This window comes from Medicago truncatula, chromosome 3 (assembly GCF_003473485.1).
Source record: "Medicago truncatula cultivar Jemalong A17 chromosome 3, MtrunA17r5.0-ANR, whole genome shotgun sequence".
In the NCBI taxonomy this organism is placed as follows: domain Eukaryota; kingdom Viridiplantae; phylum Streptophyta; class Magnoliopsida; order Fabales; family Fabaceae; genus Medicago; species Medicago truncatula.
The window spans coordinates 30958563-30974559 of NC_053044.1; the positions used below are offsets into that span (position 1 = coordinate 30958563).

The 15997-nt window shown below is 32.8% G+C and overlaps 2 protein-coding genes across 2 annotated transcripts; both read right to left on the reverse strand.

Moving 5' to 3' along the window:
• Positions 1–286: 286 nt before the first annotated feature.
• Positions 287–12435, reverse strand: LOC25491060 (nardilysin-like). The gene is made up of 19 exons (XM_013604975.3): positions 11829–12435; positions 11186–11261; positions 11032–11078; positions 10208–10320; positions 9394–9467; positions 9154–9249; positions 8942–9061; positions 7370–7603; positions 6637–6785; positions 6160–6316; positions 5818–5970; positions 4596–4978; positions 3490–3639; positions 3026–3208; positions 2623–2826; positions 2395–2501; positions 1753–1906; positions 1234–1355; positions 287–705 (listed from the first exon to the last, which is right to left on the reverse strand). The coding sequence occupies exons 1-19, from the start codon at positions 12360–12362 to the stop codon at positions 462–464; spliced, it is 3300 nt and encodes a 1099-aa protein (XP_013460429.2). The 5' UTR covers positions 12363–12435; the 3' UTR covers positions 287–461.
• A 2115-nt stretch (positions 12436–14550) lies between these two features.
• LOC25491061 (agamous-like MADS-box protein AGL80) lies at positions 14551–15036 on the reverse strand. Its single transcript, XM_013604976.1, has one exon. It carries the CDS (start codon positions 15034–15036, stop codon positions 14551–14553), a length of 486 nt encoding a protein of 161 aa, XP_013460430.1.
• Between the last annotated feature and the right edge of the window lie 961 nt (positions 15037–15997).

Genomic DNA, 15997 nt, shown 5'->3' on the forward strand with positions numbered 1-15997 from the left:
GGTATTACATGAGTCGTTAAACTCACCGAGCCATCGTAATTTTGCAAAAACTACGAAGTGTAGCTTTTGAAAACTATGTAGCTTTTGAAAACTAAGGTTGCTCACCGTGATACTGAAAAATCCACTGCCATACCGAAAATGCACTTTTATCAAGAGACGTCATCTGCCATGAGTTCATAGGAGCTGTTCCAGAAGAATGTAGCACAGGCTTATAATAAATGTAGAATGGACCTTAGCAGAAAGCTCATAGATAACTCATAAAAAAAATTAAAAAATCATAGATAAATTGCCTACAATAACTTAATTGATAAAATGAATGATTAATTCCCAAATAAATGTAATTTACAGTAATCAATAACTCTGCCAAACACATTCTGTATAGTTGTCCCCCCTCAAACATCTCTTTCATGCAAAGAATATGTAGTTCAACAATCAAATTCAACATACTGTATATTTTAAATTTAACAAAAGCTAGGATAAAATTTGGATTGCTTCTTAAAAGCTACTGGATCTGTTATGACATGCACAGATTTGGATGGTGCTTCAGCATCCTTCATATCTGTGTTGCAACCCCATACCCGAACGAGTAGTCTTCGACACTTGGGAGACGATTGTTTCAAATACGTCTTGTACCACTCAATAACATCATTCTTGCTTATGTTCTTTAGTTCTTCAGCTTCCTTCTTTGATATGTCAAAAATGTACCTGAAAATTTACAATACTTTATCATCAAACCATCATTTCATGAACAAAGCCAACAAATACCAAGCACTTCCTTCAAGGCCTCTATCATCGAATAAATGTTTGTCATATACGCATTTACGTATAACCTATATTTCAATAATTAAAGATGAAAAAACAAAAAAGTGACTATTTTCATATAAGCTGTTATCACAAATTATCATAGGAACTTATATTGAAATAAGTGGATAACAGTTTATGAACATTTCAACAATTATTTTTGTTAAGTCAAAGTCAAACACACTTTCATAAGTGCTTATATGTCGTTCATTAAGCTCTAAACAACTTTTTCCAAAAGCACAAAGATACTCCCCCAACGTAGTAGGACGGATTTAGAAATCATAATACATAACAAAATATAGAGGATATCAACCAGCCGAGCCATGTAGGAGCAATATAGGAATAATTGCTGGTTATTATGATATTTTATCAACAATAACAGAGAACTTCAACAGAAATATATATCCCTAGAATAAAAAATATGTAAAGCACCTTTTATCAACAATCTGATTCCACAGTCTATTGCTTTCATATGTGAGTGATGGATCTTTCTCCAACAGCTTTCCCATTAAGCCACTTTTATAATTCTCAAAGGAATCATCATCAAGGCCATCCTGCAATACCAAAACATTTATTCAAAACACAAGTCCACATTCAGCGAACATACATTTCAACAAATATTTAAGACATAAGAATCCTATAACTTGGTCTGAAGTTTCTCCTTTATAAAACATAGTACGACCGGTCCATCATTTCCCAACACCCAAGGTGCATCAACTTTATTGCAGTTTATATGGAAGCAGAAAGCCAAGGAACCTATGAAGCACGGATACGGATACGGACAAGCCGACACAGCTAATAATTTTTAAAAATCACATAATTAAGTGTAATTACAAGTGTCGGTGTCGTGTCTGACACGACACGTGTCCGACACCGGGACATGCCTAATCCGAGGAGTGTCCGTGCTTCATAGCAAAGAACATAGAAGTTGACAGAATAAGGAGTGCTTACCAACAATTCTTCCAAGCCATTTATGAAGCTTTCAACTCTGCCTTGCAAGTACACTGGGTTGTACTCGGCTGATTGAATACAGAAACAAAACCCAAAAACACGGTATGTTACTCGTGGGCTACATTCAACAACATAACCAAGCTGCTCCTTTGTCCTGTATCAAGATACATATCAAGAATTTCAGCCCTAAACAAACTAACAAATAGGCTAGAGAAAAAATAGAAAGATGAAGAAGAAACAATAATCTCAACCTAATAGAAATAAATACTGAAAATAGTTTCATTGCTTTCAATGAATTAAGGTTATAAAATAGAATAGAAAACTTTATGCCTAAACCAAATTATTTCACAATCAAATTATCAGTAACCTAAACTCTGAACAGCTTCACAATGAAATGAGTTTAAGTGGCAACAGCGAAAAGGTTCAACTGTGTAACTGATGACCACTCAAAAAAAGTGTGCACAAGCACGTTTTGCTTATAGTGTGCACTGTAAGAAGAAGCCTATATTCTCATTTTAAAAGACAGTTTTATCAACGAAGAACTACGTCTACACCCATGAGAAAACAGTTGCAAAGAGAACCTAACTTTATTAATAAATATCACATGTTAAAAAGAAGATGTTTCTAGCATCAGATTGTCACCTCAGCTGATTAAAAAGTGGTTCCTCGACAATTTCATCAAAAAGATCGATCAGAGCTTTCAACTTGGTTGATCCCAGTCCAAGATCTTCTTCAATTTGAAAATAAAGCTGCATAAACAGAAAAATCAAAGCAGGAAGTGGGAGAAATTTGTTAAGAGATTATTGAAAACAAATTATATATCGAACACATTGACGAAATACTGATAACAACCAATCAAACTGAAATTACCTCGATCACAGAGTTTTTTTCCAACTTGTTCTTCACATTTATATCTCTAACTAAATTGGCATTGGAAGGGAAGCAAATTACACGCTCAGCATGCCTGGACTTGATAGGGAGTGGCTTTACGGGAAAATTCGTCTTAAATATATTGGATATGTTTACCGCTTCTTCTTCTGACAAATTTCCATGGCATAGACCCTCAATATATAACTGTACAAAGTTAAGATAAAAAAGAATAAATATTCAACAATGGCATAACAATAATCTAAAGAAAAAACTAATCAAATGAAAAGTGATGTAAACCTCTGCTGACTTATACAAGTTCATCATGAACTAATGTTTAAAATCAAATCAACTAACTGCAAATAATATAACAGCAAAATGCCAATATCAAATATTTCATTTAAACCTGTGAGCGAAGCTCGGGGATAAATGCTTTCAGATCATCAAGCAATAAATCATTTAGATATTGCAGCTTCTCATCAACATCATAAAAGCTCTCACACAAAACTTGCAATCTCAAATATGATGAATGGCTTAGAGGCTTCATGTTGGAGTTCTTTAAAGCTCTCTTCATATCTTCTTTTATTACCTGTTTAAATGAGCATTCACAACAAATCAGGAAAACAGAAAAATTTGAAGAAATCAATAGTACAGGGTAAACATTAACATTAAAAAAGGGGAAATTGCATTCACCTCAAGGGAGGTATAAATAAATGATACATGCACTGATGCACCCATCTATTCTATAACATACATTGACCACGCACCTCCCCTTAGTTATACAAAACAGAGGTGGTGCGTATTCATTTTAAAAATAGGAAATGAGTGGAATTTCCCCTTTAAAAAGATCCACACAAACACGCCACTCACCTGATATCGATCATCAGTTGGCATAAAAGATCTAGCAGTTGACAAAACCTTTGATAAGAGAACAGATAGCTTCTCATTGAAACCATAGACCTTTAGCTCAAGCATATCACCAACATAAGCGACAGAAGTTTCTAACTTGGCAATACTAGCCTGCACACATAAACACAAACTCATATACAAAATATATAAATATAGAATAGGACATTAGCAATTCTGCACGGCATTTCACACCCTCCACTAACTACATTTATTTGAAATTATTAATTGCACTCAAAATAATGTTTTAATTCCAGTCAAATAATACGGCAAAAAGTACTGGTATTCTAGAGCTGAGAAAAATAAAGCGGGATTATGATCTGAAAACCCTGAAAATATTCTTCCCAACAGAATGATACAGAGAACTACTTATATAGAACTGGTAAGCTTGCTGATCAAGCTTTATAGACATTAGCTGAATAACAAAGTCCTAAAATACTCAAGCCTATTAAAATAGGCAACTAGTTCAAACACCACTATGAACCTTCTAGAACATAAAATCTCTAACAACTTCAAAAACAAACAAAATTCTCCAACAAAAAATGCCAATTGTAATATAGAGGTGCGCGATTTAGGGAACATCAATTAAAAGTAACTGGATGGGAGTATTAGTGGCTAAAACTCTAATGATACCGTTCTCTATTGATCAGCTTATATGGTGTATACATACATTGACTCAGCAGTAATTTAATCTTGAAAACTTATACTGAGACTTTATACTTGTATTTTCTTTATTAACATTTTTAACAAGTACATAAAAGAGAAACACAACTGTAATGAAACTAAATAAGGATTAATGCACTTGCAAAAGTCAGGCATTAGCATTGAAGAAATTCAACGAGGTCCCTGACTCTTTTTAGAAGTGATACCAGAGACCAGTACCCTGTGGCAATACGCTCAAAAACGGAAATAGCAGTTCATGTTTAATTAGAAGAGAAAAATAGTCAACTATTGAAAACTATAAATTAGAAGAGAAAAATAGTCAACTGTAGAAAACTATACATAGCCACTCTTCTATTTTCATTAATTGTCATGTTCCATTTCTTATTAAAAAAAAATAGATGATTAACCTGGTATATGATTTCATTCAACTCGTCTTTAAGAAGGTGAATGAACAATTCAGACAATACACAACTCTTTGCATTATCATATCCACCCTTCAAGTTGATTCGAAAATATGTATTGGCTCGAGGAACTCTGAAAGTACTATCTAGCTTATACCAAAATTTTATCAAAGCTTCATCAACTATACATCTAGGGGAAGTCGAATTTTCAAAATCACCATCACATGCGCCACCAGCTCGTATAGAAAAGTCGCTTGGAATAAACTCATTCTTGGATGGAAGATGCAGTGAGGCATCAATTTCTTGAGGATTTCTCCATAACTCTATCAAATCTTGAGGGATATCTTCTTCAACATAACGTGAACCAAACCAGGGTTCATGTTGGAAATCTGAAATGAAGAGCAACAAGTAGTTCAATCACCTATATGAAAATCAGGTACATAAGGCTACATGAATTAGATGATGTCATATTTCCATATCACAATTAATTCAATGATAAATTGTTCCTAAATTCCTCTTATGGATTATTTTTAATTTTTCTTAGTCTCCCTCTAACTATTGGGCCATGCAATGTTTAATAAGTTTTCTGTACACATGTCCAAGCCTGAAAAAGTATTCTACCATATTTTCTACCCTTGGAAGAAGCTACCACAAATTTTCTCTAAATGACATTAATAATCATGTCACTTGTGACTACTCATCCATCTAAACATTCTCATTGAATATGCAATAGAACGTGTGGGTGAATGGGACCTGGGCAAACTAGGCATCTACTCATCTAGCACAAATTAATTCCAGTGAACAAATTCCAATACTTTCTTCAACATAACAAGCATATACAGTCGCAACAAATCAATCATGGAGTAAATCCACACAAAAAACAGATTTTACGGCATACAGGATCGTAGCCACAAATTACAACTGTAGCCGCTTATTCAATGTTTTGATGGCCAACCCAAAATTAATCAGTAAGTTGAAAATAGTTAGGATCAAGTTAAGTAGGCATGTTATGCTCAACATAAATAAAGAGAGCTTTATTAGAGGACAGTGTTGGGAGCAGGCCTTAAGGGCCGGCAGACACTCAAATAAAAGCTTTTTATTCCTTAATCAATAGAATTCTTCCCAGTATTTTCTAATGAAATAGCAAGTTTCTATCACAATGATGTAGACAAAGGGAAAAAGGCCATATGCAAATGCAGATTAGACGAGGGAAAAAAAAAGAACTCGCCTTCTGACTTATGAACCAACTTTGACACAACGTCTACTCTCATGTTTTCAGGAACGAAAAAACCAAGAACTTGTTTTATCAGTTGTTCATCCCATGTCTTGTACACATAGTCACCATAAATGACATCCTCCGATGGATAGAATTTCAAATTTTCTGCACAATAAAATAATTAGAATAAGTCAATAACAACAATAAAATTGTACAAAATTTTACAAGACTGTTGAATAGCAATATTTTCAAGAGGAAAGAGCCAGAAAACTTTCATATAATATCATATAATCGGATTGGGAGCATAGCAGAGAGAACTTCAAGGAAACAAAATAAAGGAAATAACTTAGACACCTGCAAGCTCTGCAGCATAATCATCCTGAGGTTGCTCTTCCGCAAATCTGAATTCCATGTTTCCGATATTCTGAATTTCCTTAAATATCCATTCTTGTGGAGAATTTTGACGCAACAAATTAAGGTATTGATAGACAAAGCCAATAATATCAAAGATCTGGGAGTTGAGAAGAAAAAAGTTAAGCTACATTGAAGAAAGTAAATAATGTTGAAACTAGAAAATAAGTATTGATAAAAAAAAAATCACAAACAAATGTTCAATAATACTTCCACGGTTTCACAAACCTCACATTTATGGTTATAAATGAAAATTTTAAAATCACCATACATTATATTAATAAAATTGAAACTGAAATTGTTCTCATCAGATGCAAAGGAATATCACCATTGCATTGAGTTTAATAAGTCATAGCTCATTAAAAACAAATTTTACTCTTTGATCAGAAGGGCCTCCGCAAGTTAAGAAAATATGATTACCTTCTCTACACCAGAGTCAGTGAGGTGTAAGGACATGACAAAGACATAAGCTATCGATGAACGATAAACTCCATCATCCCCAACACCAGCCGATAGAGATGAAGCCCATCCTTTAGCCTTGAGAAAAGAAAGCAAACTTCCCCTGCCCTCTGAAAGGTTAGTTAAGTTATTGTTAATAAGTCAACTATCAAGTGATCAATCTTATACTTTTAGAGTTAATAGCTACCCCTCTTAGTGAAGTTATACTTATACATGCATACACACAATAGAAAGGTCATTATCTTTGAAATTTAGAACCACTTTCCACTACATATTGAATAATTTAACTCTTAAACATAATAACTAGGAAAGATATGAAAAAGTTCAATGCAGTAAACAATTCTTTAGAAGATTAACAAGCCTTTTAAGTGGGCAGTAAATTGCTAAAATAATTTTTTGGAATGTTGGAGTATGTGTTAAAGACAATCTTCTGCTTGCTATAATTCACCATATGTGACAATTTGCACTTGCTTTGCAAGAGACATGTTGAGCAACTTTAAATCACACAGAAAAGAAGTGAAAGAAATTGTAAAAGTAAAAGAAGCTCTCCTATGCCAATTTCCATACAATAAGATAAGATGCATAAAAACAAACTTGGTATTACATTTACCTGATCAGAGATATGCAATAAGAATAAGATGCATAAAAAATGCAAGATGATTTATAATTTAAAATATACACTGAACTATCATACCGTGACCAAGGAGATGAGCCAAATAATCCTCTGGTTTCTTTAGATACTCCTGGTGTAGACTAGGCAGGGTCCAAGATAAGTCGAGGGTATGAACATCTTTGACCGCTTCCAGCCGATAAATTTTACCAGGTTTCCATATTGGACCTTCCACTGTGAACTTTGGGTTTACCTGAGGACCCTTTTTGACAGCACCAAATAGTTCCACAACCCAACTCTCAAGCACATCCAAAGACTCTGCATTAATTTTAGCATGTCATCAAAATCAAACCACTGTATGTTAGATTTAACCATTTGTTTGAGTACTGAATAGGCCAAATTTATTGCATAACCTCACTATAAGATGCTCACCATTTTACAAGTGCAGTTATTCAGGAAAAATAAAACTGATCAAGATTAGTAATATACAACCTTAGCCCTTCTTTCATTCTCTTAAGTAGAAATACACTTGCCTCAATCTTATTAGACCAACTCAGTTCTTTTTTAATTAGCAAACTCTTCATTTTCAAAACAATTTTGCAACAAGCCTCATCCAGAAAAAATTAACCAAACAAACAACACAAATAATGGAAAAGAAATCATACATGCTAACAGTTTTGAGTTTCCCCATATATAATGAATAAAAATTTGAGCTTGTTGCATGAACATTTTTTGTTTTTACCATTTTCCTTATGCGAACCAGGAAATGAAGATAGGTTTTAAGCTAGCGAGGTATGCATAATAGTTTCTTGATTTCTTCTGTGACAACTTTCTCTCTCATACTCACGTTATGTTTTCACTTTCACTCTCTATTGTTTTGGTTTCCGTGTCAATATCTACTTTTCTTTGTAAATTTATGGTTGTCCAAAAGTTGTCACACAAATTGTTGTTCAAATAACACACTTCATTGTACTATACATCAACACATGAAAACTTTAGATGCTAAAGGAGACAACTACACTCTGAATTTATTGATTGTATGTTAGTATTTTCTACACAGGTACCTTATTGATGTGAGACACAACTGTTTCACCGTTGGAGTTTGAGAAATGAGCTTTCATTTACTAATTACAACAAAAAATTAACTTAGGCAATTAACTCCCAACTCTAAAGACTACTGTAACAATTTCTCTACAGCTAATAAATCAAGAGTAGTTCCAAACCGGCATACCATGTTTGACTTATAGGGTGTGTTTGATCTGTTAAAAAACAGGGGACTGTACAGGACAACTTTTTTGTACCGTGTTTGATTTAAAAATTGATCATGGGATTGGACAAAACAGATAGCAAGGGACAAGACAAAAACAGGAATTCTTATCCCTCACTAAACCATGGGACAACTTTTTGTATGCCCTTATTATGTTCCAACATCAAAAATATTATCTTTCCATCTATCTCCAGTACAGTTCTATACAGCCCTGTACGCATTGTTTTGTGCAGTACTTACTCTTTTGCGAACCCAAAGCACTCGAGGGAAAACAACAAGCACCTGATTGCTTGGAACAAATATGGCTAAAAGAACTTGGTAAACTTCCTTCTGAATTGATTACTTGATTATTGATTAACCAGATAAAAGATAATGAAATAGAGGTTTACCTCCACCAATAACAACAAGCTTCATTAATCCACCATGATAATAATCCTTGTATAATTTCAATATTTGCTCCCGCAAATCAATACCCTTCTCCATTGCATCAGCCAGGCTCTTTTTATTCCCTTCAAGCACATACAAAAATAGCATTTTAATTATGCAAAGCATTTAAATATCATATTGACCAATAATGAATGAGTATCATAATACAACATACCCCAAAAGAATTTATTCAAAGGATGATTGGGTGTAGAAGTATGGCACTGAAGTTGTTGAAGACGGCAAGCATCGCTTTGTAAAACCTGGTTAAATTCTAGAAGTATACATTTACAAAATGAAATAAAATCATCAGCATATTGGCAAATATGCATTGGAGATTTTTCGGGAAAAAAAAATCTTAAGAAAAGCTAAAATGGAAGTACATAGCATAGGGTCAGAAATGTCGAACGATAAATACCTGAATCCACTGCTTGTACTTCTCGCTCCATAGCCTCCGCTTTTACAAGAGGAGATATAAAAAACTGAGAAAATCTGACAAAAAAAAAATGACTCAATAAAAATTTAACCAAAAATCTAGCATATCAAGGTGGACAAGACTGAACCATAACATTCATCACAGCAAGATTCGGTGCAAAATGTAACTAACAAGAGCTCCCAATTTCCAATAAATAATTTGCCAAAGACATTAAGTTATTAATATTATTATTATTATTATGTAGAACCAAGGTCGCTAGATTGATAATCTAATTATATAAGTCAAATATTTCAACAAACACTGAGATGATTAAAAACACAGATAATATTGGATTAAATTTGCAACACTAGCAATATCAAGTTACTGTATTCTAAAGTATACTAATTCCATTTCATGCGCTTTATGCTTTACAACATGTGTGGCCTATAGTCTAATTATAAATCTAATAAATATCTTTTATTATGCTTCTATAAAACTGCAGTAGCTAAAATTCATTACACAAACAATATGTTATATGTCATGCATAAACACTATGAAGCACAGATACTCCTTGGATTAGGTGTGTCCTGTGTTGGATACATATTGTGTCCGACAAGACACCGACACATATGATTACATTGAATAATGTCATTTTTCTCAAATTATTATCAGATGTGTCTGTGTCGTGTCCATGTTAGAGTATGTGCTTCATAGCAAAAACATTGTTACCACATGTATGAAATTAAATATCGATTGAAAGGCTAGTGGAAACAGAACCCTTTGCAAAAAGTATTAGACAATACATAGCAGAGTGTACCTTCTCAATGCGCCCTTCAGATACTCACGCTTCACATCAAAATGGTAGCAGGTATATTCAGTTTCTGTGTATGCGTTTGAAGAGCCACCATGCTTGGACAAATAGCTATCGTACTAACAAAAGAAAGAGTCTAAATGTCAGATTGCTAGGCCAATTAACTGTAACTTTTTAGCAACATAAACGGTGAGAATTTATGTCAAACAAACGAAGAAATTAATCTAACATATCCAATCAATTTTGAGGTTCTATAAAGAAGGAAGGGAGAATCAATTGGGGTTAAGGGTAAGCTGAGTTGGCTAAACCACAAAAAGTGATATATAATAGGTGGAAGGAATAGAAGAATCACATAGATTATGATAACTATATTATTATTAATAATAATTCAATAACATTTATGTTATGAGTAGCTATTGGCTAATGGAAGTTGAAACTTCAAAAAGACCATCGAGGGCAATGTGACATTTAGGGATAGAATGCCAAGATTGTTAACAGTTATAAAATCTTACATAACATGAAATATGTAATGTTTTTTCTAGGCAAATTTGTTGACAGATAACAAGAAAAAAATCCTGAATTCAAACTAAGGAACATTACAAAGGGAAGTGCAATAAGAGTTGTACTCATGCAAAATCGACATCAAATGTATCTCGTATCTCATATCATATAACAGTATATTTTCAGGTTCAAATATTATCACTTGTTTGTAGACAACTAAAATAAACCAAAATAACTATATTTTATATTACCTATTTCCTCTATATACAAAAAGGGTTCGATCATTTTCAAGGTACATATAAACAAAACATGATATAGCGAAAAAATACCTCATTTTCATCTGGAAATTCATCACTCCCCATGAAGAGCATGTGTTCTGCAAAACAATTACAAGGAACTCATGATTTAATATACTAATCCACCTAGAAAAAATTAACAAAAAAATAAAATACAACTTTGCTTGAATGAGATAAACATCCAAACCTAAAAAATGAGCTAGCCCTTGTGCTTCATTCGGGTCAGAAAAGCTGCCAATTCCTACACACATAGCTGCTGCAGCCTACAAGTACAAACAACAAAACACATTCACAATCAAAATCAATCATATCAGCAAACCAAATCATACATAACATAACTATTCTCAAATTTCCCCGTATATCATTACATTTCCACACACAAGCTAAACTCCATAACCGTAACACCATTCCTACAATTTCCCTTCAACATAAAAACAAAAACATAAAAAAACAACCTATGTAGCCACTATAGCATGATTCCAAATAACATAGCTAAAATCAAAATGGACATTCATCAAAAATGCAAAACATAAACAAAACAACATAAAAAAACAACCTTTTTGCTCACAACAAAAAACAAGCATATGCATATCAACAAACCTAATTAAACATAACTATTCTCAAATCTCCTCCTATATCAATACATTTCCACATACAAGCTAAACTCCATAACCCTAACACCATTCCTACTATTTCCCATCAACACAAATAAACAAAACAACCCATGTAGCCACTATAACATGATTTCAAAAAACATAGCTAAATTCAAAATGGGGGTATTCATAAAAAATGCAGAACATAAACAAAACATCATTAAAAAAAAAAACAACCTTTTTGCTTTGATTTGCAGCACCCTTTCCTCCTTCTCTTCCTTCTACATCTTCTTCATCTTCATCCTCTTCTTCTTCATCCTCATCATCTTCACCCTCATCATCATCTTCTTCATCATCCTCCTCATCTTCATCATCTTCTTCCTCATCATCTTCATCAATTGAACCATCTTTTGGAGCGCCTTCAGGATAAATCTCAGGATCATGAACAATCAAAGCTTGAAGCCCATTTTTCAGATGAACAAGACGGTATAAACGATTATCGTTCGGAGACTTGACAATAACGTCGTCAGATGAAGACAAAGCAACCGCGGCAGTGGCGGCCGTGGTGGCGGCGGCGGGAGCACCCTTCAATCCCATACTCTCTTTGTCAGTCGAAAATCGAAAAGGAGAAAGTGAGTGTTTAGGAGCAACAATAGTAATTAAGGTTTTGTTTGGTTTAGTTTTTTGGACTCTAACACTGTGTTTGGAACAAGAGAGATAGGAGAGAGAGAGCAATGTGAGAGAGAAATAAGGGAGAGAGAGTAAAGCCATTGTGTTTGGAAGAAGAGAGATACAAGAGAGAAATACTAAAAGTTGATGGGTCCCACATAAAAATCAATCTCTCCGTTGATGGAGAGAAAGCGTGGAGAAAGAGCTCAAGCATATGGTTTTCCATTTTAAGTCTCATATAAGACAAAAATTAAATAATATAAAATTGTTTTGTTTTACAAAAGGATACTATTGTCAATTTAAAATACAATTATACTTCTCTCTTCTCTCTTTCTTTTTATACCAAACAATACATCAAATCTACTCTATTTCTCATCTTTTTCTCTCTTCTCATACTCTCTCTTACCTATTTCTCTCTTCTCAACTTCTCTTCCAAACCAAACACACCCTAAATAAGTGCTTTTTTACTTGAGCGGCTTTTCAAAACGAAAAATAAGCGCTTTTTTTTCCTTTTGGTAAAGACCAAGGGAAGGGTAAGGGTAATCTAGCTAGTGTCTACACTTGGCCCATGACTCAAAGACATCTTGTCTTGAAAATAGTTTAATGAAGCGCTTAAATGTACTTTTGATCTTAGGATATTGCTCGGATATGAGATTTTGGGTTTTTTTTGGTTGGTATAGGGTTTAGGTTTCTCTGAATGTCGAGAGAAACTATGTAGCACGCGTTAGGTTTAGCTTGACAGTGTCCATAAGTAATAAGAGAAGAGTCTTCGGGTTGAATATAATGTTTGATGTGTGTACGATATCTTTGTTTGATCTGTGCACGATATCTTTGTGTGTTCCCTTTATCGTGTAAATTTGTAATTTGTAATAGGGGGACGATTATTCAAACGTGTAAGGTTTATTTTGGTAAGTAAACGTGTGAGGTATATATAAGTTTTGTCTTTTATTTTGTTGAAATGAAGAAATTGTGATCTTTTGTAAAGGATTTAAACATTTTTAAATAAAAATATATTTCGTTCGTATTTACTTAATATTGATAATCAAAAGATATTTATTTCGTTATCTTCCCTAACTCTTGCAAACTCCACTTTCACTATCGCAAGCATTATCCAATTACATAACCACGTCCAATCAACGGTTACAAGGAAATTGGAATGTTACAAGTATTTTGACTCTTTGTTTCCGACTGTGACGTAGTTATAACTTTACATTAGAGTAAATTACATTATCTTCCGTCAAAGATGCTTGAATTATACTATCATCCCCTCTTAAGTTAAATTATACACTTCCCTCCCCTCTTATTCAAAACATATTAGAAAATAATTCAAAACATGTTAAAGTGCAGTGCATATTTAATTATTAAGGGAGTGGTTGTATATTTTAACATATAAGAGGGGAGGAAAGTATAATTCAAGCTTCTCTTAGAGGATGAAAGTGTAATTCAAGAATCTTTGAGAGGAGGGGAGTGTAATATACTCTTTATATTATTTGATCTAAATCGACAGTTGAGATTGTTTCAACGTGTGAAACTGATTATGTGATATGAATCGTCCGATCTTAAAGTGAAAAGATGGATAGCGAGCTTTTAAAAATATGTTCAAAATTCATATAGAGTGAAAGTTCATGTCACTTTCACTTTGCTATGAATAATTTCTTCACTATCATCTCTATTTTATTTTCTATTCCATATAGAGTTAATAAATTTTGGTTGGAAAAATTGGATTAGAATGGATCTCACTGGTGTTTTTTCCTTCGTATCTTCCAAGGTTTGTTGTATGATTATGCAATAAGAGTATAAACCTTACATTTTTTAAAATAGAATCAAGTTTGGAAATCATCCATAGAATTAAGTTTGGATAATTTAGTGAATATGGGTAAACAAAGATTAAGAATCAACTTGTTCAAAAAAAAGATTAAGAATCAATTCATTTGATTAAGAAAAATCCAACATTATTATTTTGTATTTGTTTCTTTGTATTTTGGATACATCACCATATTCAATCATGATTGATGATTTACGATTCAAATACCTTTTAGAATTTATATTATTTTGGGAAGCAATCTCATAGTGAATCGTCATATTAATTCAACTAACTAACACCTTTTCGTTTGTTAAAAAAATCAACACCTTTGAAAAGAAAAATATTATTAAAAACATTAAAAAAAGTGCATATTAAACCATAACAATTTATTACAAATGATTTAGAACAAACACAAAATAACAGTAGGGAAATCAATAGAACAAAAACAAACAAACAAAACAATAATTTTTATGGAAATCATAATCTCTAATTGGTTGCACTTGTGTCTAGTTCATTGGCCTTTGAGGTAATTTCCTTCAGCTTCTCATTAATTTCCCATGCTAGATCATTCAAAACATTTGAGTTCAAAGTGTCGACAAAATCTTCTTTGACAAGACATTGAAACAAGATCAAGGACTTCTCCGTCTCCCAATTGTTCTTCTCCAATTTCATCAATTGCTCTTTGGACTTCATAATCCTCTCCCTCAAATAGCTCTCTTGGTTCAGCTTCTTCTTTCCTTGCTCGAATTCTGAATAACTTTTGAACTTTGTGAGAACCTTTTGGACCTCCCATGGAGAAGGCCAAACCTCAGGCTCTGAATGAAATTCGCTATAAACTATAGCGCATCCATCAATCCCACATAGGGTGGTGAGTTCATTAACCTTCTTGATCAAACTCGTTTTTCTTTTGTTGTAAGTTATCTTCCTTGCGGAATCACTGACCATGAATGCAAGTTTCACCTTCTTTCTCATGATTAGTGTGGAAAATTTTTGAAAAATGTTTTTTGTGTGTGGTTTTCTTCCTAGAAACGTTCAGTCATTTATATAGACTAATTTGAGGTGCTCAGGTTTCCTTCCGTTGTAGAAAACACACAATCACACATAAGATGATCTCAATCGTTAGATGAGAATCAAATGACTCGTGTTATAACATCATCAAAACAATTTAAAAATATATTTTAAAATGTGAGATATCCGATCTGCTTATGTGTTATGTGATAAATATTTCCCTATGATGTAATAAAGTGATATGAATACATAAATTCCATATAAAATGTTTAATTGTTTATTAGTATACATTTAAAGGGTAAAAATATTCTACATAAGAAAAATACTGTGTCCTGAAAAGTTTTATGACGACAACCTATCGATAGTAAACACTTAACTGTAACATTAACTCTTTCTTTCTTAGCCACCCATGTATTCCGATAAATATAAAATCTAACGGTAAAAAACATTTGTGATACGCTTCGTCATGTGTTTCTTTGCGACGAATAATACCGGTCATACATAAATATTTAATCATATTTCAACCTATCGATATTTGTAGTGATATTTTATAAAATAATATTAACACATGATACCAATTTGAGATATGATTGGAAGTGTATATATAATTTTTATTTTTATTTTTTACATTTTTAGTACTCATAAACATGCTTCCCTTTATACAAAAGATAGAAGAAATTTGATACCTAATTTGGTATATGCAAGTTGTACAAATTATTTAGTATATAATAATAAGGATTTGTTTGGAAAGGTGTAAATTATGAAAAATAATTATTATTTTTAATCTGAAAAGTTTTATAAAGAAGGTGCATTGAAAGTAATTACTTTTTAACATAAATTATAAATTAATTAAAACATACATTTCATCTTATCACAAGCACATCGCAATAAAATGTGATTGATTGGTTAACACTGCACTATGTTT